This window comes from Nipponia nippon, unplaced genomic scaffold (assembly GCF_047370975.1).
Source record: "Nipponia nippon isolate SJK-2023a ecotype South Korea unplaced genomic scaffold, ASM4737097v1 scaffold_9, whole genome shotgun sequence".
NCBI lineage: Eukaryota > Metazoa > Chordata > Aves > Pelecaniformes > Threskiornithidae > Nipponia > Nipponia nippon.
Window position 1 is genome coordinate 33,466,038 of NW_028262413.1, and position 27,316 is coordinate 33,493,353.

A 27,316-nucleotide genomic window follows, 5' to 3' on the forward strand; every position below is an offset into this window, starting at 1 on the left:
TCAGTTTTGAACTTGTCTTCTATATAGATTTTCTGCTTTGAAATGTGAATTTCTAATCAAGACATACAGGTTTTATAAAATGGTCCAAACAATCATTTGCATAAAAACTGCACAACAAAAAGAGAGAAAATTCTTCACTTTTTACTCCATATTGGTCAGTTCATATTTATCATACATGTCATTTTCTTCTCCTGGCTGAGTATCTGAGTGATGAATTTCAATAAAAACAATATAGATCATTGCTCCAAGTACACCTCCCAGCATAGGTGCAGCTACAGGGACCCACCACCAATTATTTCCAGCCCTGTAAGACAAAAACAAACAAACAAACAAACCCACAAGAATTACAAGAATTATTGTTATTTGTTACTCTACTGAACACCCTACCTTATATTTGACAGTGAACAAATATGGTGGCTTGACTCTCTCTATACTGTAGACCTTTCTATTTCCTTTCACATTTCTGTAAATGGATGATACCCCTGTCTGTCCTGCCCATGTTGTGATTGAAATGCTAAGTAACAACCACCAGGCATGTTGGTCTACAGGCTGTACTCGCACCTTAAAAATAAGGCCTCTTTACTGCATGTCTGTTTTGGGGGCAGGGGATAATTTCTCCCTTGTGGAAAACGGGCTTTGTTGACTTACAATGAAATGAGCAGGGACATATTTATTGCACAGCAGTCTTGACTGATGATGTTGCCAGATGCTCATGGATAGGTTTTCAGGAGTGATTAATGCAAACGTATGTTGCAAAAATGGGTTATCTCATCTGCATGGAGATTTGCAGGTTCAGGCCTGCAATAGTATATATGGTATTCCTCTTGACAAATATAATAGATTATACTTGATTTTGAGTATATTTGCCTTAAGGAATGTAATAAAACAGAGTGACTGTAAAGTGGATTGTGCTTGACTAGAATGGTCAAGATTCAAATTTCATGATGTAGTGTCTTATCTCTGTGTTTAAAATGTGGGGTCTTTCAGTAAGAGGTGTATTATACACCTAAAACTTAATCTTTTTTAGAATTGCTGTGTTCAGTAAGAAAGTCCAGCATATTGGCTCCACTGAAATGTTTACATTCACTTTGCACAATTACTAGGATTTAATTTTAAATGTGTAGATTTATGAACATTTTTAAAGAAAGAAGTCTACCATTAAACAGTATAAAACAATAAACAACCTCTTTATGCAGGAGACTTAGGCTTGTAGAATTGCTCTCCCTTTCCTGGGCATCCACATTTGGACAGTAAATTACTGAGTATTGGTTTCAGAGCACAGACTTTCTTAACTGTACTGGTGCATGAAGGTGTTTTGATTCAATAATATGCTGTATTAATTGAACATGCAAGTCTGCAGTGAAAACCCAGCCACCTCAATTTCATGCATATTGAAAATGGAGAAGTAACTTTTTTTTCTCCCAAAAATACAAAGGGACAAATTCATCTGTGAGAGGAACTTTACAGGAAGCTGCGAGGGGAATTTTTAAACTGTAAGTATAATTATTCAGCACTCAGTTGTGTAGATCTATGCAGAAGTGAACTTGTGGTTAAGTCACAACACAAGAATAAACCAGGGCTAATCGCACAGTGCCCTATTGATGATAATGTTATTCCTTGTTCAGAAATGCCTTAGATGTGTATGTTTTGCCTTTGGAATTATTTATATTTTGCCCTGAGGATATAAAATAACTCCTGGTATTGTTCTACTGAGTTTATAGATCTGTTTGTTGTTGAGTCATGAATGTCTGTTGAGCCCCTGAATTTCTGGAACAAGTGTGGACTAAGGTTTTATTGACTTAATCAGCACAACGAAATCTATATTGAGTATTTGCGTGTATTCCTCTGTGTGTGCCCGTGTTTGTATGTGGGCGTATAACGAAGGTGTTTCTTGGCAGGTTTCTCTCTCTGCTTGTTCCGTGAACTGACGTGTGCCTTGTTGGCTCCTTCATGGCCTCCAAATCACGGCCTGTATTTGCAGCAGCTGCTGTCAGCTACGCTTTAGACACCCTCTGCTAAGATGATGGGTGTAAAGTCTTTATAGAGGGCGATGCCAAAGCTGAAATCAGATCAGGACACAGCTGAGTTACAAGTTTCCATGACACTCAATCCTCCCTCATTTGACACAGGAGCAAGAACTCTTTGTGACAAGCACAGACAGCTTCACCGAAGTAACCTTAGTTCCCTTATACCCTACCTTACAGCTTTGCTGCCAAGCTAGCAGGAAGACATCCAGCTATGCCTTTGGCGTCATCAGGTGGTTTTGCTGTTGGGCAGAGCGGGAGGGAGCCGGCTGCGAAGGGGTGCAGGCAGACCACAGGCCTGGCAAGCGGCACTTTGGTTAGCTGCAAAAATTTCCAGGAAACTACAGTGTATAAGCTACACGGACTGGGAACTTTGGCCCATTTTAGACTTGCGAATACTTTTCTCACCTAGCCAAGTGCTGCGGGATGGTGAGATAACACTGTTTGCTCTAAGAAATGCCAGGATAATTCGGGCATTCAGCAGTGTGGAAGGTGTCTGGCTACAGTTCTGCGCTCCGGGAAGAATGCAAAATATTTCAGAGGCCACTTTGCCGTCCAAATCCCTGCGCAGACAAGAGGTGCGTCTCCTGACCCTTTCCAAAATGCAGTTTATTTAGTCCGGGCGACTTGTCCCCGCGGCCGTCCCGGGGCCGGTGGCCACGAGGTGTCAGCGTTACCGCGCCGGCGGCTCTGCCCGCCGCAGCTCCCGCCGGGCCGCGGCGGCGGAGCAAGGCGAATTCCCGGCGCTACCGCTGCCGTGGCCAGCCAGACCCGGCCCCGGCAAAGCTGCAAAAGAACCCGTAATAGCCCAGGGGTGAAATACTCTATGGCTAGGTTCAAACGCTGATGGGAAATGCTGCTCTGTAGAGCCGCTTCTCACTTTTTCATTGCCATTTTATGCTCTGTTTATGCTTGTCAAAATCCAGAGTCTGGTATTTGTACTCGGAGCTCTGGCTGTTTTCTCCCTACAGACAAAACTTCACTACCCAAAACTCTTCTTATGCTTTCTAGAATATTAAGCATGTGCTTAAGAAAGACTCCTGGTTATCTCCATGGTTTTAGGACAAATCGTTAGAAACATTTAGGTCTCTAAAGTCAGCAGTGGTCTCTAATGATGGGGATGGTTGCCACCTGTGGCACCTACTCCAGACAGGTTGAGGAGCAGTTTGCAGGAGCAGGCCACAGAGCTGACTACATCTATTGTGTGCAAAATGGTGCTCTCCGTAGAGTGCTGGACAGACACCCCCTTTCCAGCTGCAGTAGGTCAGAACAGCTTCTAATGGGAGCCTTGAACCAAAACAAATCCTGCTGCACTGACTAGGGAAACCACACCATAGCCTGTGTCCCCTGGGTTGATTCTCAGGGAAACTGCACCTTTGTGTAAAATGTAATAACGATAACATTTAGAAAATGCCTGCTCAACTGCCTCCCTATCCTCTGGCCAATGCCATGGTCCAGCAGAAGATCTCCCCTCCGGTCTACTGGCAGTTCCCTGCCTGAGAACATGATAAAACCAGAATTTACTGGACCTGCAAGCACAAAGGAGGGGATAGAGGGGATTTTCCCCCTGTGAACCAATTATCTCCATGTTTAGATCATTTGCTTGGGATCAGGGTGTAGAGAGTCAGATCCTTCTGTATCTGATCGATTCCAAAGTCAGGCTTTCCTGGCGGTCCCTGGCTGCCCTGTAGGCAGCACTCGAACACGCACTGGCCCGGACAGAGAGCAACTCAGTCGCCTTGTGAGATGCTTCCATCCTCACTCCAATGAATGTTCAATGTCTCTTCAGTATTTCCTGTCGCTCGGTTTGTGCAGCACTCTCCTCATGTCACTGTGGAGGTTTCATGCTTAGGTCCCAGTTCCTGGGCATGCCTTTTACTAGAGAGCTTAAGCACCTGCCTCAAGGTTGTGAATTCCAGTTAAGCTGAGACATCCAAGGTTTAGTTGTCAACTGTTGCTGCACCACTTAAGTCTCTCCTGCACATGTAATGCCAGAAGAGCATCAGGCAGTTCAGGATCCCAGCTACAATCATTCAGACTTCTCCCATGGCCTGTAACTGATCCAAAGCTTCCAAATACCTAAAAAAGCTCAAGTTCTTCCTAAGTCTCGCCTGGATCTGTGCTGTAGATAGATGAGGACATATTCCTTTTGTATCATTCCCTTGAACTTGGTCATAGCTGTAGCCTTATAACTGAAGGCAGAGAGGAAGAATTCTTCCTCAATTTATACATCCCTGAGATTGCTGTAAGTTTATGCCAGCAATGACTAGAGATCTCGTATCTCATTTTTTATGTTCCCATTTTAAAATTTCTTAGTATGGTCTTCACAGTTGGGATGCATTCCCTCTCTGTATATAAATCCTGAAACTAAATTAGGGAAGAGCCCATATTGGTACAGATGTAGAGTTTTCTTGTAATTTCTGAAATGTAAATGAATAAGACCTTACTTCTGGAGAGAAGGGGAGTTCACAGGTATTCTGTGACTAGACCACAGTACAATCAGGCTTCCAAACTTTTTCAGCAATGTAATAGCCAACTTCATAATATATTACAGATTATAGTGCATGGCACTATAATTAACATCCTAGTCAACAACTACTTATAATTAAATAGGCATTAGAGAGGAGAATCCTATATGTGATATGTCACTCTGTGTGCTGCTGTTTTAAAAAAAAAAAAACAAAAAACTCCAGTCGAATGGTACAGTGGTAAGAGCTGCTGGGGGGAAAAGTTTAGAAGTAACCGGGCTAGAGAGCCGACCTAGAGAGCTGTGTTATATCTGAGCTTTGGATATGGCCTATGGTGTGACTGTGTGCCCGTTTCTTCTGTGTCGTGCCTAGCTTTTTTTGTATGAGAAAAGCTTTGCTGCTGCTATCCTCTACTAAGGCACGTGATTTGTGTAGATGGAAGTCATACTACGTAAATACAGATTATTTGTACTTGATGAAGTAGCTAAAATGAAATCTCTATTAACCAGAGCTCTCTAGTGGTCTACAGTACTTCTGGGGATTCGTACTTGTAAATAACTGGAAAAACAAACCTTACAAAAATAAACCAAAAGATCTACCTCCTGATGACAGATTACTCTTACTTAGATATCCCAGAGTGCCTCTTAGACTGGATATGTGTAAGCTGTGGATTTGATGTGCAACTAATTAGCTGTGCATTTGGCCAGCCAAGAGTGTGTGTGTGTGTGTGTGTGCGTGCGCACATGCATGCACAGGGATTTGAGATTGTGCTCTGAAATGTGGGAAAATGAAGGGAGCTTTCTTTCATTCACTCCTTCGCTCCCAGGCAGGAAGTCAGGCTTTTAGATTGTTGTATATTTCTGCAATAACTGAGTAGTAATAATAGGCTAAATCAATCTGATATGTCTGGTTTTTTACAGCACCCGATAAATATTCCCACCTAACTCTCTCACGATTTCATTTTTTTTCCTGAAAGATGCAGGACAAGAGAAGAAAGCACTCTTATATTTTCAGTGACCTCTAAGAATCTCTAATATTTTGGGAAGGGTCTGCTTTAAACAATGATTGATATTAGGGATAATGCATGTTTGATTTGCCCTAGGAGCAGGAAATCCTTTTTAAAGCCCAGTTCCTAGGGGATGTCTTGCTTAAAGTGCATGAATAGCTGCTTCTGGTATGCAAAGAATTACCTATATGTATATAAAGTATGACTTGGTACTGTGTTGAGTCAGGATCTTACTTTCCTAGGAAGCAATTTTAGCTAAGAGCATTTTACTTCATATCCAGGCATACTTACGTGAATACTTCCATCCCCCATCCTGCAATGGCTGTGAAGAGCCTTGGGCCTAGATCCCTGGCCGGGTTCATGGCACAGCCACTGTTCATTCCCAAGGAGCAAGTAAGAACAATTATAAGAAGTCCTACTGCAATTGGCTCCAAGCCCTTCGGTACACTGTTATTTCTGGTGTCAAAAATAGCAAATATAGCCAGAAGAAGAACAGCTGTTGACATCACCTGGCCAATGCAAAGAAAAGAATATTGAATAAATATGTGCAGATTCCTTCCAATAATGAGAAGAGGGGCCATGACAGCTCTGTGGACTGTGGTGGCTTAGAGCTGGTATTTAGATTTATCCCACTATACAGAGTAGCAAAATTTGGAACCCAGTGCCTCTCTACTTCACAGTAATGAGAAGTTTTGGTACCTGTGCTGAAAGAAAAAGGCAAGAAATGTGCTGAGGATACTTGAAAAAACGATCTGCAACAACCTGGTGTGGAAAAAATAGAGGATTTAAAAGGCATCGCCTGTGTGAGATCTGATGCTTTGTTTCCACTTTTTCTCCTATTAATTTAACAGTTCTACTTACTTGATTTTTGGTAGTTCTGCTATGCCAATACAATCAACTACACTGATATCAAAGTGCTTTATATGACTGTAGCTTATGCTGATAAATTAGGCTAAATATGCACCTCTTTATCCAGGTATTGCGTAACATAAGAAAAAAAGTGAAGTCTACAAGGTCAAAACTGAGCAGCTAAAAAATTAGGAATTACCTAAATTAAGGTTGCACGTGTAACTAACGTGAACTCTGTATTGCATGTGCTAATTGAGCTGATGAAGGAAATTTTCTTGGAATTACTTTGACAGAAGTGCTGCTCTGCTTAAATCAAATGCTTTGTAAATGTTGATTTTGCTAATAATTAACTTAGAGGAAAAACAGACAAAAGTTTCTGCGATGTCAAAATGTTCAATTTCTACACTGATTTAAATAAGTTTAAGTTTGGGGGTTTTAAAAATTATTTTTATTTCACCTGGTTTTAATTTTGTTTTAAAGTTTTCATGGGCAAAAAGATCTTATGGAAAAGTCTGACTAATCCAAAGCAAAAATCAGAATTGTCTCTCTTACAAAATTTCAAAACAATGTTAGGATTTTTTTTTTGAAGCCAGATTTCACAATCTTCAAGTCATTTACGTAAGGAATTCCTGTGCTCTGTCAATCCCTAGTTTTTCATACTTGCTTACACAGTATATTTCATGTATGCCTGAAGAAGACATTAGAAGTAGATAGAAGATAAGAAATTTCATTTTTCACTGTTGGATACATAGGATTAGAGGATATAAATTGGAAATTGGAGATTTTTTCAGATTCATTCATTTGAAAAATAACAAACACTACAAATCTATTTGCAAAGAGAAAGTTAGAGAGGAGGCTTATGGTAGCAGAAAACTCAGTTGTTCAAGGTGTGTTAATCTGGCTGCTTAAGCATTACTTAAGGAATAACAGGTCCACAAAATGGTCTGTATTTTGATGTAAATGGACATAGCTCTGCTGAAGTTTATGGAGGAACACTGATTTATGCTGAGGAAAACCTCTTGCTTATATTGCATTGAAGACATGCAGAGTGCAACAATTAATATGATTATGTGGAAAGAACAACTTGAAATTACCTTGCTTGTAAAATACGACTAAAATGTAATCCCCACGAACAGCATTGCATTCTCATTGCTATTGTACGCAGTGATGTATGACCAAAATGGTGAGATTCATCATACCCGTTAGAGATCTATGTATTTTTTTTACTGCTTGGTTTTACAGTTTTCAATACGTTTAATTTGTAGAGTCAAAACAGCAAGTGCACTTACCTGATCTGCAAATCCATTTATGAGGGACAGATATGGAGCTGGATATGTTGCAAAGATATGTGCTGTTGCGTTAGGCCCTGTGACTTCAAGTGTTCCATTGCTATACTCCATAAAGGCATCTGTAGAAAACAGCCATTACCTGGTTGCACTTCTTCATAGGCACTAGGTTTTCTAGGACTAGAATATATGTGATAGGTCTGTGCAGTTCACATTCTCAACTGAAACTGATTGTTTTTTCTAGGAGCATAGTTAATGGATTTGAGGTGTTGTACTAATTATAGCCTCCTGTCTCATCTCTTTTCCTGTGCCTTGAAGTACTTGTTTTGTGTATCACAGCTTTCAAAATGGGGCTGTTTTTTCCCCTGCTCATTGCTCCAACCTCAGTGCCAGGGAGCATTTTCTGATTCTGAACACAGTTGCATTATTCTGTAAGAGGCGCTGTATTTGCCATGATGCCCTGAAAAATGCACAGCATCCCGATTGTACTGTTGTGGATTCCCAGCCAACGGGAATTACTGCTATTCCATTTGACAGTTCTGCAATGACTTCTTCTGTGAAGGGACTCTCCTGAGAGACCTCCTCTTCTAAAGGAGTTTGAACTTTTCACTCTGCTTGGGCTTTACACCCAACTGCTGTGCTAGTCATCCAAGATGTGATGGGAGAGGCTAGCCCCAAAACTTCAGTTCTTAGTATATTTACATTAATGTATTTTTATATATATATTGTAAAGATTTATGTATGTTGTAAATATACATATATTTATGTTAGTATATTTAAAGTGTATTTTAAATAGTATAATATGACTTCTGTGTCAGAATAATTTGCTGCCTTGGCAAGCCCTGAAGTGTTAGAAATAGGAAGACACTAAGATGAAGCACTCAAAAATCTGCATGGACTGACATGAATAACACTGTGCTTTTATTTCACTAGTGGATCCAGTGATGAGGTGATACTTGTGAGTAAAGAAACAGCTCCCCATCTCCCATAGAAGTCATGGTGAGGATGGTAAGCTTCTCCTGAAGCTAGCAGACAAATCTATTTCTTGTTGCCCCTGTTTTTTCTAGCTTTGCTTAAGGCCACAACATGGATGCAGAGAATATTTAGTTGCTTACTTTGGTCAGGCTCTCTCATTTGCAGTGTCAGATTATTTTGTTGTATTTAACTATTAGAAAAAAGAGGGTAAGGAAAAGAAAATTTCTCAGCTGTGAATTACTTTGTAGGCCTTTAGAAAGACCTCATATTCAGCAGCCTAGCATATATATTCCCTCAGTCTTTCAGGGATGTCACTGAAAATGAAAGCATCTAGCTCAGATATGTGTGTATGAGGAAGATAGAGGTGTTGAGCTCCGATGTCCGTTTTTCTACCAGTGAGGTTTCAGTGGACCTCAATGAGTACAGGACACTCCTGCAAGTTGCAGGAAGGAAAAAGTAGAGAAGAAGTTTGGGAATTAATAAGAACAAGAGGAGCGCAAAGTACTTGAGCAGAGATAGGGATATGAGAAAATCCTGCACTCCTGAATAACAGGAAGAAGTCTCTAACAATAACCCTAGCCCTAAGTTCCCTATCTTGGCTCCTTATCCTGCTGCTACCCTTTGGCAGAACACAGTGAATCCACGCCCAACCCCACGTGCTTGTTGATGTACTGCCGCATCCTGGCAGCAGCCCTAATCCTGGCTGTCTGGCTTGAGGAGGACTTAAATTCAGGTGGAAATCTTGTTCTGGAATCCCACAGTTTCCAAATTCTAACACTAACCTTAAAGCAAACACACAAACACACCCCCCACACACCCCCCCCAAACTCAAACAAACCCCACCAAACCACAAACAGTTACCACAGTTTCTAAAGATTTTTCTGTTCATGATTACTACTGGTACTGAGCACCTAGCTGATATACAATAGGCATTTTCATTTTAATTTTTTCTCTGTTGCACTGTCTGGAGACATAATGCCCATAAGAGAGAGGCTTTGGAGGAAATGGGCTGGGATAGTAGAAGCAGAGTTTTGGAGCAGGTGATCGAAGCAACTGATCCGACTAAGTGGATTCATCAAGTCAGGGAGTCTGTTACTCAGATTTTTCCCTTTGTGGCACACCATGTAAAAGAAACATGCCTCACGGATAGGGGTAATCTTTTTTTTCTTTTTTTCTTTTTTTCCTCTTCTAATATGCAACCCGTTTATCACTCTACCTGGAGTTCATTGTCTTGGAGAGCTACCTCTCTAGGGTGGTCTGAAGTTTAGTCAGGAGGGACTTGATCTCATATCCTGTAACCTCAATGAACAATGTTGGTGATGCTTGCCTACAGGCACTTGGATCAGGTCTTTAATGTTTCTAATTTGCTTGGAAGATGAATAGCCCTATATCCTGGCTATTAAGTAATTTTAAATCCTTACTGAGAAATACATGATCTCAGAGTATCTGATTTCCCATGAATAATTTTTCTAAATTTCAGAACATTTCCTGGAGTATTAGTGTTTCAGGAAAGTTGTAGGATACCTGGAATGTTTGAGTCTTTTTTTTATTTTTTTTTTTTCCTTCAAACTCTTTATGCTTCTTCCTTTCTTCTTTACGGCTTTAGCTTCAGTCCTGCCATTAGCCTTGTGTGAACAGTCCTCTGCCTGCTTGGCACTCATTGAAAAATTGGGGCCTTAGAGACTGCCTGACCTCTAGTTTGTCCTGTGAGCATGTTTAAGGTGTACTCACCATAATAAATCCCAAAGACAGCCGCTGCTCCAACAAATGCTCCCAGGAGTTGTGCTAATATGTAAATTGGTAATTTGGTCCATTTTAATCTTCCAGTCACGCACATGGCTAATGAAACGGCTGGGTTTATGTGACCACCTGAAAAATAAATCACAAAATAAGTCATATGGATGACTCAGATACATGAGAATAGGTGAAGGATTTGTAAAAATGTGGGCACTTCTAAGCACGAGACTAGTACATGCTTTTCTAGATGTTATTTTGCAATTAAATGCTGACTGCAATTAAACTGAAACAAGTTGGATGAAATTGGGGGAGGGGGAAAGCCAGTATCCACCAAGATCTAGCTTCCCTCTTGATGTTTGCAGATGGTGTTATTTATCAGACTGCTGTCCTGCTGTATATAACCTGTAGGTCTACAGACAACTTCTCTTGAAAAAGCCTAAATCTGCCCTATCAGTTGTGAGGAAAGGGTCCATCATTCTGCACATATTCTCTCTCCCCAAGGGCTTTGGCTTTTTGTTTTTAAGGGAGGATTGGCACAGCAGAACATTCATTCAGTTTAGCAAGCATGTATTGACATTAAGGACTATTACTGGGTTGATTGTATATCTTGAGTATCCTGGACTTAAGTCACGTTTATGCCCTCGTCTTCAACCTGGGGTTACTTAGGAACTCGGTTTTCATGAACATAAATTAAAATAATGTTAGGGCTGTCCAGCTTCATGCTGACTGTTGGTAAGCTATGCCCAGATGGGATCTGGGGACAGCAGTGCATGGTTCTTCATCACACGTTTTCATCAAGCTCTTACACCCTCCAGAAAGGTCCACAATAAGGAAACTGATAAAGTAGCTGTGCTGAAACAGAGTTTTTCCATTTCCTGTGGAATTTCCTTCCTTTATATTTAGGAGTAGCTACACCTAAACTCACACATGAGAAAGATTTCAGCAACATTGGAATCCTTTGTGACAATTTTAGTTTCTAAAATATATTTATTATTATGTCACATGCTAGTCAATTCCCTCTACATCTTTTATCAAAATGGAAAAAAGTGTTGAATGCTTTTGGAAAACTTCATTTTTTACAAATATGTAGTTGATACGTAAGAAATACAAATTGCCAAATAAATAAACAGTTGAAACAGTACTCCACAGTAAAAAATACAGTAAAACCCAAGTTTTGCAAGGACATAGCAGGTCCATTGCTTACCTTCCAGGTACAGCCTCATTTCAGCCTGTATGGTTATCAGAAAAAAAATAGCCTGTCTTTAATAAAATAACTAAAAGAGCATGATCTTTGTCTGTCAAAGGCTAGTGATGGAGAAAGGGCCTCTATGTACAGTTTCTGTGTTTGCTTGCACTTCAGGTCAGTGAGTCATTATCTTATGAAACCCAGGCACCTTTGATACATAATGAACTGACAAACACAGATAACAACTGGATAAAACCTTCTTTGTATCATTTCCAAAACTCTGACCTAGTAGCACCAGTCTTGAATTAATTTTGAATTCCTCGCTGTGTTTCAGATTCTTCAGCACAAAGCAAATAGATGGATGGCACCTTATTTAACAGCCCTTCATGTGAATGTTGATAAATTGTTGTCTTGTCTTTTGTTCTTTACTCTGGCTGGAATGAATAATTTTCCTTTCTTTCATCACCTGATACTGTTCCCCACCTGTATATAATACACGGTGATTATGATGGCCAGGACAAGTCATAATATTAGAGATGTCTGATTAACATTAAATCTGGAAAGGAAAAGTCTAATTGAAGGCTCTCATGATGACATAGGGGACTTAAAAGATTCTTGGTTCCTGTGCCACCAGTAGCTGCCTGGTTAAAAAAAAAGTCCCCTTTGGACAATGTGTTCCCCATTCTTTCATAGTTGCAGTGATCACAGTCATGATTTTCTTTGAAATGTTAAGTTGGAAAAAATGGTGGGAAATTATCTAGAGATTGAGGAAAATTAGATGGTGGAAAAGCAAAAAAGGGAATTTTCCTAGATAAAAGAGCTCAAATTTACCAACTGTGCATACTATATATTTTATGTTACTAGGAATTTAGAATTTCATAAAGAACTGGCGCAAAATATTTTAGCAGTAGTTAAACATAAGGCTTCATGGCCAGAGAGCCGCAGAATTTGCTAACAAATTCTACATAGGAACTGATATTCTAAAGTGTCCACTAGTAATCATATGTTGGATAGTCACAACCTATTGAAATATCTGTTCCTATTCTTTCACAGAGAAAATGCACTGCATGCAGAATCCTTTGTCATGGGAAAAACACAGGAAGCACAATACTGCAACATCTGCAACTGCTCTGCCCTATTGGGATTGAACTCTAATCTTCTATATAATAGACATGAATATCCCTTAAAGATGCAAATGTAGGACAGGCTAGTGTCTTCACAGGTTTTTTTCATGATACTGCATTAGAAGAGTTTACCTGCCTACATGTAAACCAAAACCTGTAGTTTAAAGCTGTTCAGATAATAGGAATGTACTGCTGAATTAACTTTGGGTGGTATTAAGGAACCATTCTAACCATTAAGTCCACTTAAGGACATGGTTTAGTGGTGGACTTGGCAGTGTTAGGTTAACCGTTGGACTTGATGATCTCAAAGGTCTTTTCCAACCTTAACAATCCTATGATTCATTCTGCTCTGTTGCAATGACAGTAACAAGACTGCCTCTTTTGCAGTACCTTGAGCAGTTTCTAATGTGAACTTAGAAACCTCATGCATGGTGTCTCTGTAAATGAATTTGTAAAAGAGAAGAGAAATGGCCACAGTAATTTCTGCTGTAGCAACTATTTATAATGGCCTAGTTATACCTAGAAATATCTGCCCAGATTGACTTTACTCTCTTTATGAAGGCTAAGAAATGCCTCTATGAGACCTGGAGTATAAGGGCACCATTTGCTTTAAGAGAACAATATAAATTCCACATACAACACGGAGTATTGTGTATTATAATACACAACACTGTGTATTATTATAACCCACAATTTTCTATTTTAAAGGGAGAATTTAAATGTTAAAAGCAGTCACACTAATGTTTCTGATACTGATTTGGCCAAATTGAATGGTGGAAATAGGAGACAAAGCACCATCCAATATGGCACATGGAGCCACTGATTAGTTAGCCCAGCTACAGACAAAAGAGAGATTCCTGACCAATATATATTAAGGAAATGTTATAGCAGAAACAAAGGGGCAATGACGTACATTGACAGCGTATCCCAGAATGTATCTCTAGTACTGAATCTTTTTGCTGTTTCTGCTTTCTACGATCTGCTGCTTCTGTGAATAAGCAGACAGGAACAGACTTGCTACTGCCCGTCATAAGACACGAAGAGATAAACTGCACCCCGTGAGGTGAACCCTGCTTATTATACCCATTAGTGGGTGACTGCTGGATTCTGTAAGCTTTTCATGCTTATTTCCTTAAATGCTGGGCCTATGTTGTCCAGGATCATCTTTAGTGACAGAATTTTCAAAGCAAGACCAACCAGATTTCTGGTTTGTACAGACTGCTTTCCATAAAGGCCAGAGGTCTGCCAAGGTTTGCACACTGTAGTTCAGATCAGAATTTGGTGGAAGATTTTGTCAAACACAAAGAATAGAAGGCAACAGGAAGACCACAAAATAGTTACTAGTGAAACTCTGATGCAGACTCTGCTGTAATGGTGCTTGCTATTGCTAGATACATAATTGTTTATACCATGAAATAGAAGTAATTTAATAAGGTAGCTTTAAAACCATGGCAATAAATGCTACATAAGGAAAAAAAGTCACGTACCAGAAACTCCCCCAGAGACATACACTGCTATGGTGACTGCCATTGCAAATCCAACTGATACTGTCATGGGCCCGCCATGGGCTCCTCGGCTAAGGACAGCCTGTCCCACACACCCGCATCCAAGTGCCTGTATTTTAAAAGAGAAATGCAAAACAATGAGTGTGTCTGTCAAAGGTTATTGGTTAGTTTGCAACTTCTGCTGCTGTCCAGGTATAGCTCAAAATGTGGTTAAATATTGAAACAATGCTAGAATTTGAGATGAGTGGCATGTGTGCCATTGTTGCCTTTGCTGCAATGAACATTTACTCTTTATTTTCCCCTGTTCTGTGACCAGGAAGAATGTCTGCTAATAAGGACCCCTCTCTCTCTCTCTCACCAGAAAACAATTAAGTACAATGTTGGGATACAGATCAGAACTTGGAGCCTAAACAAGACCTCACAGCCTCTACAACAAATCCCTGCATCTAAAAGTGAAGAGGGAATTAATTCTGTGTGGTAAGTTTTCAGTTCCAGGTTGTTGTTATAAGCAATGAAAAAATTCCTGTGAAAGTTATGAAAGATAGTTCAAAAAGCTTTTCTTGTTTAATGCTGAAATTCTGGAATGAGACAACTTTCTGGAGATTAGAGTGTGTGTTACTGTTATGCTGCCTTGATATCATATATTGCTCTACCAAAATATTTCACTGGCTCTGCAGTTTGAACAATTAACTGAAGTGGGGATACCTGAATAGTTCACATTGGAGCATTCTCAATGGATTTAAACTAGCTTCCATTTTATGTTGGTTCCCCTCAGAATGAAGTTCAGCCACACATCTAAATGTATGCTTAAGATCACATTTATTCAGTTCTAAAGCTTCTGCTTAGCTTCAAGCATATGCTTAGGTCCTATTAAATTTGGTAGGAAAGATTTTCAAAGGCACAAAAGGCCTTTAGTTTAAGATAGACTGGCTGATCTGTTTCTGCCAGAAATCAATTTATGTCTTTAAAAAATCTCCTTTTTAAATATATGCCTAAGTGCTTTGAATAATGACCCAACGCTCTACGGAAGCTATCAAATAACATCTATAGTCTGAAAATTTTTGCTTCTCTGCAACTGCAAATGATCTGAATCATACCATTTCTGGGATGCAACTAGGTTTATCTTGAGCAACTTTAATTACTTTGATGTTAAATTGTGTGTATATATATATATATATTCCTCCTTTGATGGTACGTGGGAATCTGATTTTTTTTTTTCTTCCTATAAAATCATTCCATCTTAGCCAATGCAGTTGCTTTGGTTAATCTCCTTGCTTCGCTTTCGTGTTCTGCCATTACTCTATGTCACCAATGACTGTATTGCAAATATTCTTCCTAACTATGCATATTTGAATAAATAAAATTTTAGTTCTTTTAGAAATGCTTATTTTCAATTGCAAGGCAGTTGCATTCAGAAACTGCAAAGTAATGGGAAAATCTCTCCTGCCTTAGAAATAGACTCCACCAAAAAGATTTGGTGATTGAAGTTTAACAAGCAAGTCCTGCTAGAACAGATGCAATTTAAACAGGCAAAATCATACTTTTGTTTCCATTATTTCCCCAAGGGTTTTAACTAATACCAAAATGTGACAGAAAAGCTCTCAATAAAGTTACGCTGTTAACCAGAGTTGCAATGTAGATGGAGTTTCTGTTACAAAAGTGCCTGAGACTGTGTCATGTACCCAGGTGCAGTTCTTGCCTTGAGGTTATAATCATGCAAGCAAACAAAACACTGTCTGGTGCCAAAGTGTTACAGCTGTCAGATTACGTAAGGGTAGGGTGGTGTTAGATAGCAGTAGTTTATTGGACTGTATAATTGAAAGTTACAAGACCTATTCCGAGCTGCAGTCAACTGCTGTGCAATGGACGACATGTGCTTACGTTAGGCATTCTCTCATTGACAGTCGCTATTGGTATCGTATACCTAACAATTCAAATGGTAAGCACAAATGCACGTACAGATATAAAACCAAAACAAAATACATTTTAGTTGTTTGCAGCTGAAATTACATGGTTTTTTAAAACTTCGTATGAGACAATTCTACTGATTGTGTATTTACATGTTTAATTAATATGGGAAGAATGGGTATGCTGGAATTTATAAAGTTTAAGATTAGGGCACAAGTCTAGAGGAGGTGGAATTAGCATGCTCTAGCCTTCATTTTCCAGGTTTCTGAAAGGGAGTGTTCCAGAAATTGCACCAAGCACGATTTAGTGAAAGATATGGCTCGGACATGGAGCAAGTTCAGTAGGCTGGTCTGGGGTCCTGTGTACACTGGGGTGCAGTTTGCATTCAGGCAAACAGATAGATCTACAAGTATGCACTTGTGTTCTGAAATGGCATAGACGAAGTTTTGCAGATTCAAAGAAAAGGTCATTCTTTTGAAAATATTACCCCTTTCTGTAAGGATGATGAAAAAAGAGAACAGGAGTGGGGAAGATAGGTATAGAAAAGGGTAAGAGACAGTAACCACATCTGTGTATATCAACTACAAATGCACAAGAGGGAAGGAAATGAGGGAGGCTGTGGCCTCCCTTCACTGATTACCAGAACTGAGGAGAATCATACAGAAACAGCTTTGTAGTCCTCTTGCGTAATAGCTTCTGTTCTGCAAGTTATAGGGAAATATGCAACTCCAGATGCTCCATTTTTGTGCTAACCAGTCTCAGAAAACCGAATCTACAAACAAGAAGGCATACAAGCCAGCTTGAACACAGCTGCACTGGCTCCTTGCTTGGTGAACATTGGTAGATGGCTGCCTGCTCATGTATAATGAATGAACACTACCGGAGGCACAGTTAGTGTGTGCCCACTCTGGGATGGGGAAACTGGGAACTGAACCTGCAAATCTGAACTACATTACGGTAGTGTCTTCTCCATCTGCTGTCATTTTAAGAAGGAGAGAAAAAATTTTTCTCATATCTACTGTAGCTAGGTTGACATAACTGGAAACTATCACCTAATCATGTAATTACATGAGCAGCAATTTAATACCCTGTGAACCTTTGCTTGGCTGAGTTAAGACCAACTAGATCATCAAATTGTAATGAAATATTCTGAGTTTCTAGGCCAAGCTCAGCCATCAGCTGCACCCACACAAACTCATTGATTGAAGCACATGGAGTCAATGGGAGTTTAAATTACAGTACAATATAGCCAGATCTCTTTATCTTATCTTGTCTGATGCTACCAGGTTTTCATCTTGGCAATTGTCTATAGCCTGATCTGCTTAAATTTACTGGATTAGCTTCATTACTGACTTTTTGCTCACAAAATAATTAGTTTACTGTCATAAATAACATGTTTGGGTGTGGAATAGCTGTCTACACATTCTCTGCCAAAAAACTTGCTTCATAGACATTAGATCCTTCTCTTTGTCTTGGGCAACAAGGCTAATGTTAGGAAAGGAAAACAACTGGTCTCCAATGAGCATAATGTCCTGTTGCTCCCTGGAAGCTTGCAGAACTTTATCCCACTCATCAGAGAGACTAAAGATCATTTTGCCTTCATCTGTGCTATTTTCAGGATTTTTGCAGATGCTTGTAACAGCATTTTTCACTGTAAATAGGATTTCCTGCAAGATCTGAATCCAGAATTTTAGGGAATCTATTTTTCTATGTGGTCTGTAAAGCTTTAGACGTCTTAAAGCAGAATGCTTATATAAAAAAGGCCCCTTCTTATTGAACAGGTCTAGTGGCAGTGTGCATTCATAGCCAGACACTCTTACTGTAACATTAAAGAAGCAGCCAGTTCTCCTGCTTTTTAGCAGTATGGAGACAATGATGTGTGTTTTGGTATATCTTGTACGTCACCAGCTGCCAAGCTGTGGTAAGTTACATACCTACAGTGGGGTACCATAGATGTCCCTGCAGGCAAAGTACGGCCTCAATGGCCACACAACTGATGATGCTCTACACAAATACAAGAATTCTGAGTGCTACAAGGAATACAGAGTCAGCAGTTAAAAAAAATATATATATATTTAATTATAAGCTGTACACTTTCAATCAGGAAATGACATATTCAGAATTTCTATTTTAGTCAGTTTTCAGGACAGAACCATACTTAAACAACCACAGCTAATTATGAAGAATCTCCAAGGATCCCTCCACCAATTCACACTTTTCTGCAAGGATGCCTTTGTTCAGGGGAGGCAGCAACCCTGCCCCTTTCCCACGCCACGGTCCCACCTATGTTCTCCTACTGTTCCCCAGACAGGCATTTCCTGCTAGCCCGTGACTTGTCTGCTCCCCTTTTTCAGCCTGGACGGGCCTGCAGTACTGCTCTGGGTTCTGCCGTATATGCGTATGTTCCTGTGCAATGCTGTGAAGGGGACGGGCTCTCCGGGGCAGCGCAGTGTGTTAGGCTCAAGCTGTGTGCTTGCAGTGCGTGCCCTTCTGCTATCCTGAGGTTACCTTTCCAAGCCCGTGGAAGCAAAGCAATATTGCTGGGACACTCGAGGACATGAGAGCAAGCCCTGGTATTTCACTTCTTCGGGAAACCCCCATGACTTCTCCAAGCAGACAGAATTAGCACCACATATTTAGACCCTTAAAAGCAGGGATACAGGCAGGAAGAGTCAGAGAGTCTTTTGGGGGTTGGGAGAAGTGGTTGCGCTTGCCCTTCACTGCAGGTAGGGATCTCGTTGACTAAAATTGCCCATGAAAACATTAGAGGGTTGTTTGTGGCTTTCTGTAGTCTTGTATGGTTCCTCCTGCCCCCCATTAATATTTCCATATACAGTTAGTTTGGGTGTTCCTTATAAAAGTAGTAAATAAACTTATCAGATAAGAGGCTGGTTACTAAATTGATGGTGTCCTTCTAAAGGTCTTTGATTTGGAGTGTATTTTAGAACTCGCTTTCATTTCCAGTCTTTTTATTTACAAAGCAAGTCTGCCTAAGAATTTCTGTTGCATTTCATAATAAGGTGTTTTATAACAGATTAGAAACTCTTTCCATACAGAGCCATGTTTTTGCTATGTTTGTGTATTATGTAGGGCCTTAATTCAGACTGGGCTCCTAAGCATTTTTTCAATAGGGACGGTAATGCTAACAGCAACAAAAATAGACACACGTTAGATCTACTAAAATTCAGGGCATTAGCTCTGCAAGAATTCAAGTTGCAGAAAACTCCTGTTCTTCCAGGAAAGAGCAATCTTCATCTAATTTCATGTCAAATATTTGTTATCTTTTGTTAAATCAGATAGTACTTAAAATTTTTAAGGTGAGATAAAAATATAGCTTACCAGCCAAGTAATTTTTAAATACTTTAAAAACACATGGCTCTTATTTTATCATTAATTAAATATTTTGGTGGGGGCGGGGGGGGTTTCTGTACATTATGATTTAATCAAACTTGGAGTAATGAAAAATCGCTATATCCGTTCTCCTGATGATCTCCTGGGACACAAACAATATCCTCTTGGGTTCAAATGGATTTCCCTTTATTTTTTTCAGACTTGCTATCTAATAAAATAAGGGCTTGGAAAAAAAAAATAAACCTTATCATTTAGTTAATTAAATAGTATAGACATAAGCCTTAAAATGATTGCCATTTTGAAAACATTTTTTTAATGACAGAAAGCATTACTACTTGGAGACATGAATGTAAGTTTAATAAGGCTTTGGATGAATTGTGTATATAAAGCTTTTAAAACATAAAGATCTGGTTCAAATTGCTCTGTGGGAAAAAATACAGCAAAAATATTGAGGGGCAGGCTATGCTGTGTTACATATACTAATGCTTTTAAATTTTTATTATTGCTTTTGCACATGCAATAGGAGACAAATAAAAGCTTGAAATCACCTAGAGAATGCAAAGGTCTGCATTCTCTCATATTTTATTATGATTAATATCGCACTCTTCATCCTGAAACGCTAAAATGCTTTTCGTTCCTGAATTTATATAGGGCAACTGGCTTGAGTAATTTTCTTCAGTGAAGATTATTTTTATTTTCTTACTAAGTTTAAGAAATTCAGGAGAGAAAGGAAACGAAACATTTCATATTCAGATACAAACTTTCAGGAGTCAAACATGGCCCCTTGCAAGGGTCTAGGAAGAAAAGACTGGGCAACGGAAGAAAATCTTACCTAGCAGCTTCTTGAGGAGAAAAAGAGCCTATTCAGGTGCTGCTTCCCTCCCAGGTTACTCATTTATTCTTGAGCTGAGATGTGCTTCTCTGCTTTGCTTCCTACACCAACTGAAAAGATTAAAATCTTTCTAAACTCTTAAAATGTGTTTAGTCTCTGTAACAGTGCTCGGGGAATTGTACGATTCAGAGAGAGTGCAGGAGTGGGCATTGCAGTTTCCAAGAAAGGAAACTCTCTTAAGAGCATAAAGGTACACATATCGTTTTCTGTTACTGTTTCCTTTGGGTGCAGGAACAGGGTAGCTGGATCTTTGCTGTGCCCTCATGGCTGGAGGTGCATCGTTCTGCGTAATTAAAGCCTCAGTATGTTCTCTTCCTAAGCTGTTTTCTGTTGGGGAAAAAAAGCTGAATGCTTCTAATAGTAAAGAAGCCTTTGAGGAACGGGTTAGGGGAACTGAGTCAAGTTTGCCTTTAAACCAGACCATGGATTAGAGAGCTCGCTAGAATTCACTCTTAGCCAGAACGGTTTATTGAAGTGTTGACATCACAAAGATATAAACTCACTGTATGGCATGAACTGCATTTATTATCTTTTACTCTGTTCTCCAACTGTTCGTGACAGCTTTAAAAAGGTATTACTTTTATTACCTTTTTTTATTTGGCGAAACTTTTGAAAAAAATAGCCTGTAAATTTGTGTCTGTAAAACGTAAATTCAAGTTTTGCACTTGCAGTTGAATGTTGGAAGGATGCAAGTCTTCTGTGAGGCTCACGGAGAGTGCCTATAGATGCAAACTTTCTGGGAAAAAATGCATCTACAGAAAAAGGTCTTGGAAAATTAAGTTGAACTTACTGGAACCTCTTGGTTAAACAATAAGAGCTGAGTTATGTGTTGGGGCTGATGTTGCAGAGATGAAGATAATTCTCTTTTACAACTTTCATGCAACACAGAACATCTTAGTCACCTGAAAGTTTAAAATGTCATATACTGGAAAACTTAAGTTTGTATTGAAAACGAAAGATTTCCTGTGACTTTTCAGAATTATCTGCTGTGATAAACATTTCAGGGTAAAAGAACAATTAGATAACCTTCCTTTCAGTTCTTTCACACTGCTAACTATTCAGGTGAATTGAAGAATTACTTAAGGGAAACAAGTTTTGTCTTGAAAAAAAAAATGTTAATTGATTTTGATAATATTAAACTTACAGAAATATCAGTGGGCAAGAACAATGCCTTAACCTTGGCACGACTAAGGGTCTTCATTACCACTTTGACTTCTGTTTGCAATGCTGATTTAATACAGCAGCAAGAAAGAAGAGGAAGAGTTTGCACATCTTCAGCAGAATCATTAGCAAAATTTCATGCAGTCAAAATATATGCAACTGGTACATTTGCAGAAACAGAATGGACTCCGAGTTGGTGATGACAGGGAAAGGAAGCATCTTATTCCCATAAAATGAGTGGTTTTGGTCTGGAAGTGCAGGATTAAATTCTGTGACATTAGATTCATGAGTGACTTCTATTGTTTATTGGTTGTACTCTAGTATTGCTGCTAGAGGGCCTAACGTATGGATCTCTGTGACAGAAGAGCTACTTTTCAGAGTGCAAACATTGCTAAGGCCCATGGTATTTGTAGCATTATGTAATATTTGAAAAGCTGTTGAGTGATATATCAAAATACCAGTTATAAATATGTTTTCATAACCTTTTTTATCTAGCTTTGACAAACACAAGTTCATTGTCTAAGAGCTAATTACACAAGATTCTGTACTCCAGGAAATTCATTGCTGATGGCAAGCAAGGTAACTGTTAGAGGCTACTGCTATTTAATTTTGTACCTTAAACAAAACTCGCTGTAAGCAATTTCATCTTATACAAAGAAAGAGTCTCCCTTTCACAAAAATTTAGAACACAGAATTTACCTTTGTTTAAAATATCTACGTAGTAATTTTGTATTAAACGCTAAACACTTTTTTAAGGAGTCAATGATCAAAAGCTACATTTGCTTTCATGTAATAACATGTAATGAGGATTCTAATGCGTGTTTGGAATAAGGGATATATATTACTGTACAGTATTGTAATTGACGTGCACTGGAATGTAGAGCCACAAAATTAAAGATATGGAAAAGTTCTTTAAATTTTAATCTTCTGGACTGAGCAAATCCATGGAATCTTTAATCCATCCTTAAAGATTTTTCAGGCAAGACTAAACTCCCCAACAAAGCAGGAGTGATAACTTACAAAATGAAGTGGTCAGAATATGAAAACAAGGCAAAAAGATTTTGATGAGCAAAAGATAAATAGCCTTCCTTCTCATTAGTTGGACTATTTGCAGCGTGGGGTGTAATGCATTCAGTCCATGCTCATGCACTGCGTCCTCTACGCACACACAAACATTTGCTTCAGTGGGAGTTTTGCAAGAGGCTCCCCACCCCCAGTTGGAGACTAAGCTTTGGGATAGGAATATATATACTACCCACTTGTCTTTATATGCTAAATGGAAGCCTGTGTTCTGTTTCAGCAAGGAAGTGTACACTGCTCTGGATTCAGGAGATACTGTCTGCTGTGCAGCTCCTTTCTGGGAAACTGTGTTTAGTAAGATGCTCTTGAGAGTGAAAACGAAATACCAACTATGTTAGGTGAGCAGCAGCCGGCAAAGGAAGCCGCGTGGCCCATTTGGCTTCTCTTTCTGGAACTGTTCCAATTCAGATATACTTAATGGCGTAAGCCAGAGTGAATCCCATTTTGTTTGAGAGCAATGCAGCCAAGTTCCAAAGGGGAAATATGGAGAGAAGCATGACTAAAAGCAGAGAGGCAGTTGGATAGATGAGTTCCAGAGAGACTCGCTGAAAAGTCACATAAACCACCTATCTGGTGCAGCATGGCTTCTTTACTCTTTTGTGCTGGCACCTAGATGTTGCTCTCCAGAGTAACCCACAGGAGCCCTAAGAGGAAATGTACTGAACGAGGAGACGTGTTGGAGAGGGAGCTCTTTCTCAAGGGAGGCCTCAGGGGCAGCCCCAGCTACAGAAGGCTAAGGCTGTGTCGGAGGCTGGGAAATGCATGTGTGCACTGGCCTCTCAGCCACCATGGTACAAAAGGGGTGGTGTTCTCCCACCTCAGCGACTTGTTGCATAGGTGTTGGCTGGAGAGACCAGTCCCACAAGCTGGCTCCAAACATACTGTAAAACCCACGTCACTCAGTATCCATTTCCTGGAAAAGAGTTGTCTCCTTTTCAAATGTTCATTGAAAACTGTATGGGTAGCTTGTGGTTTTTTATGGTTATTTATTCTAAATTACAAATGGCACAATTAAACTTAGCAGGTTGGGGATTTACCATGTGACAGCACCAAAGTAAATGCAAGAAATGGGCAGGAGTTTACAAATAATCTGCAAATATAAATACGCAGTATAATGTGTTTTGCCTATACTCAAATGTAAGTTATGTTAAAACTGTGTCACTTAAGAGGTAAAGTGCAACATTTTCCTTTTCTCAGCTTGATGGAGCCTTCCAAAGTGAATATCGTATAGTTCAAGACAGTAACCAAAAACTCAGTGTAACTAAAACCACGTGCAATTTGCATTTGGTTATGGACTGTAGATTTTCGGTTTTCTGCCCCAATTCTTGCTCCAGAGTGTAATTAGAGAAGCTATGCGATGCCTTGGGGAATAATTCAAGGCTTGATACTGAAAGAAATATTGTTCCCCCAGCAGAATAGGTCTAAGAGTAAAATAGCCTAATCACCAGTAGGATTACCCAGACAAGAGATAACAGCAGCTGCTCTGTATACCATCGGATCTGCCTATAGAGCAGGGAACTTCCAGGTTCCTGGAGTTTAGTGCTCCTCACTGAACCCTCAAAGAGATTAAAATCAGGTGCTTTGATAAGCAGAGAGAGGGGCTTGTACAGGCTATGTCTGTGTTATCAAGTCATGCAGTGCAAGCAGCTGGTTCAGAGAACCTGACTCTGGACATCTCAGGAGGAGGGATTACTTAGGAGTATCTCTGGTGTGATCTGCTGGACTGAGCATCCGTTAATAGTCAGCACATTTGCTGTGATTCTGAAGCTCACCTTCCACTTTAGTTTCATCTGAAAAGAATTTGGTTTACGTGCTCTGAGACCGTACTGCAAGGCAAACCACAGCATATTAAGCAGGGATGACCAAGAGATGTTATCCAAACTGTATATCCAGTGACTTTCTCAAGGCTTGTTGTCTCAAATCTGCTCAACATTGCAGGCAGAGCCCTTTCACCCCCAGGTGAAGTCCTGGGTTTTGCCTGATGAGCGATTTCACTTTCTAGATGCCCTGAAATTCATCTTACAGTTTGGACATTTTCCAGTTTGGAAAATAATGTTGCAAGGCTTGAGAGTTACCAAAGATGGTAGTTTAAGCTCTTAATAGTATGTGGTCTGTGACATTGTTCTCCAGAAAAAATAGAAATAGGTGATTTGGGGAGACAGAATTTCATCCGGCTAACTTCCAGAGGTGCTAGGTCGGTTGCAAATTTAGGTATGGTCAGTTAGCATTGACTTCCAGACAGAGCCTGTGGGTACCGGAAAGGTTTGTCCCTGCCTTGCTCCCTGGCGCAGGTGCTCCCCACAGGCTGTAAAACACATCACGGTGACATGAAATGGCTTTCAGCAAAGATCTGAATCAACTGTGCTGTAGGCCATGAACTCTTCTCTCACTTCCACTTTGTAACAGGATTAAGACATAATAATAGGACGGTGGAAGAAAGCTATCACTTCTTTTGCATACATGGTGTCTGTTTTTCAAGGATTTCTGCCCTCTGACTTAACAAGGTGCCCCTTTCATTAGCTCCAATTCAAGTTAAGGGTTTAATATTTATCTCTTCTTAAAGAGAAACTACTTACCAGCTGACAAAGCCTAAATGCAATAGCAATAAATAACAGCAGAAAAGTCAGTTGCTTCACAATAAATGCTTTGTACTGCCGCTAACTTGCGCGGTCTAAACATAAATCGAGGTATCCAAGCACTGAGAAAGCTGCAGTTTAAGCCATGTGAGGCTTTTCTTCACTTTAAGCCAAGGTTGAAATTAGAAAGGGTAAGACAGAATAGAGAAACTCAGATTATTAACAATTTTGTAGTTTTGTTTTCTACTATATTCATATGGTGAATATACTAGAAAATGGGCTCTCATTTCCTTCTAGTCTTGTGCAGTAGGACATTAAATAATAGCATTTGTGGTCTAATCTGCACTTTAATACGTTTTCTTCACTTGCTTAATTGTATTGATGGAAAGAGGAGGATGATCTTGTGGCGAGGACACAGTACTGGAAGTCAGGTGATCAGGGTTATATTCAGAGCTCTGCCACAGGCTTCCTGTGCAGTCTGCTGTAATCAGGTTTGCTAATATATAAAATGAAGATAATGACATTTCCCCTCCTTACCAGGGTGTTGTGACACTTAATTCATTAATGTTTGTAAAGTGCTTTGTGCTCCTTGCTTCTAAATGTGCTCCTCTCTGTAATAATGTCTTATGGATGGTATTAAATTTGAGAATAATGTTACTTTAGTGCCTGTGCACTTCAGTTGGCTGAAGTGTAGTAAAGACCATTATTTTCATGTATTTTATGAGCTACTGGAATTTTTTAGATGACTTACTTGAAATTTAGCTAATATATTTACAGTTATAAAACATACTATGTCAGTACTATGCCTGCTTCTTATTTTTTTCTGTCTTTTCACTATGATGAAATATTTAGCAATAAGCAGGACTGCCTTGTTCAGACTAAAAGGAGGACGAAAGAGTTTGGCATAAATACGCTAGCTGCTTGACTTCCAGCTCTGCTACTGAGCCTGCTCTCTACCCTGGTAAATCACCAAACAGCTCTGTGTCCCAGTGCAAAATGCACAGAAAAATTGAGCAAGAAATTAAGTAAAAAAAAATCTGGGGATATGAAAACGGGGAGTTTTGGTATTTACCTAAATTGTAGCAGCACTGCAGGACCAAGCAACTGTATAATTTATGTAGCACAGTTAAAAACAAAACAAAAAATAGTTAACTTACCGAATCTCTGAAGGTTTGGCAATGCAACTCCCAATAAATTCACTACAAATCACACAGTTAAATTTCTATATTGCACAGGGAAGTAACTCAGATAAAACTCTGTTAGTGTGCAATACAGTATGTTTGTTAAAGCAAATGGAAGTTGTGCATAGAAGTGAAAGTAGAATAAACTGATGAGTTTTTCAAAAACAAAAGGAAGACTATTACTAACGTTTGTTGTGCATATCTGGATTTTTCGGAATGTGGTAGTTCACTGAAATTCTGCTCCTATATGAAATCAAATGTTTGTCAGACAACTGTAATGCATAAAGCTATCTGTTTTTAATAGCCAGTGATATTTACATCAGGTGAAGAAAGGAATTACAAACTTACCATAAATAGAAGCAATTCATTCAAGGCTGTACAATGTTTGTCAGGCAGTAACCATGCTGCTGGTATAGTACAAGAAAAAGCATACGTGTCCCCTTACAAGCACTGTCCAACATTAGATTAGTAGGAAGAAAGGAAAGCAGCTGACACTTACTATCAATATAAAAGTTCCCAGGAATTCGGAGAGGGCTTCTTTAACCAAGCTGTTCTTCAAGGCAAATTTCTCCTTTAAACTCCCTTTGCTTTTCCGGCTCATTTTGGCTTCTTCTATTGCTCTGGTGCCCTAGTTACAAACACGCACAAAATTTGCTCTGTATTCGTCCCTGCCTCAGCTGAACTTTGACACTTTTACTTATACATTGAAATATGAGATTTCATCTTGTACAGCCAGTGAAATCATCTGACTGCAGGCATGGACAGAAACAACTCAACATGCCCTAACAATTCATGATGAGTTTTCCATCCTGTGCCTTCTCTGAGTACACTTCTATTTATACTGGTTAGATAATACCAGTAAGTTCACAATCGGAACTCCTCTTTTTTCTTGCAGAATGGATTAATCATTACCTTTCCTGTAATGTTACTTTTTTTTTTCCCCTGGTAAAAATGAATAAAATGTTGCTCCTGTCACCTTGATCAAAAAGACAGATAAAAAGAGAAAC

At 39.5% G+C, this 27,316-nt stretch overlaps 1 protein-coding gene and 1 long non-coding RNA gene across 3 annotated transcripts in view; one reads left to right on the forward strand and one right to left on the reverse strand.

Annotated features, from left to right (window-relative positions):
• Positions 1 to 14,582, forward strand: part of LOC148050260 (uncharacterized) — a 28,083-nt gene extending 13,501 nt beyond the window's left edge. The window contains exon 3 of the long non-coding RNA XR_015701588.1: positions 14,522 to 14,582. This is a non-coding gene — a long non-coding RNA (uncharacterized LOC148050260). The remainder of the gene's footprint in view (positions 1 to 14,521) is intronic.
• Positions 122 to 27,224, reverse strand: AQP9 (aquaporin 9). Of its 2 annotated transcripts, none has more exons than XM_009469706.2 (6): positions 26,809 to 27,224; positions 14,143 to 14,269; positions 10,340 to 10,477; positions 7,637 to 7,755; positions 5,790 to 6,007; positions 122 to 304 (listed from the first exon to the last, which is right to left on the reverse strand). In XM_009469706.2, the coding sequence occupies exons 1-6, from the start codon at positions 26,908 to 26,910 to the stop codon at positions 142 to 144; spliced, it is 867 nt and encodes a 288-aa protein (XP_009467981.1). In that variant the 5' UTR covers positions 26,911 to 27,224; the 3' UTR covers positions 122 to 141. The 2 variants fall into 2 exon arrangements, with proteins under 2 accessions (XP_009467981.1, XP_009467982.1); XM_009469707.2 differs by lacking the exon at positions 26,809 to 27,224 and adding an exon at positions 26,658 to 26,760.
• Positions 27,225 to 27,316: the final 92 nt, after the last annotated feature.

What these genes read in the sequence shown, in the direction of transcription:
- AQP9 (XM_009469706.2), bottom strand. Translation starts at nt 26,910, where the DNA reads ATGAGCCGGAAAAGCAAAGGGAGTTTAAAGGAGAAATTTGCCTTGAAG. An exon ending in TGTCTTTGGGATTTATTATG is followed by an intron (nt 7,756 to 10,339) that starts GTGAGTACACCT and finishes TGTTTTCTACAG; the next exon opens with ATGCCTTTATGGAGTATAGC. An exon ending in TGGGGGATGGAAGTATTCAC is followed by an intron (nt 305 to 5,789) that starts GTAAGTATGCCT and finishes TTTGTCTTACAG; the next exon opens with GGCTGGAAATAATTGGTGGT.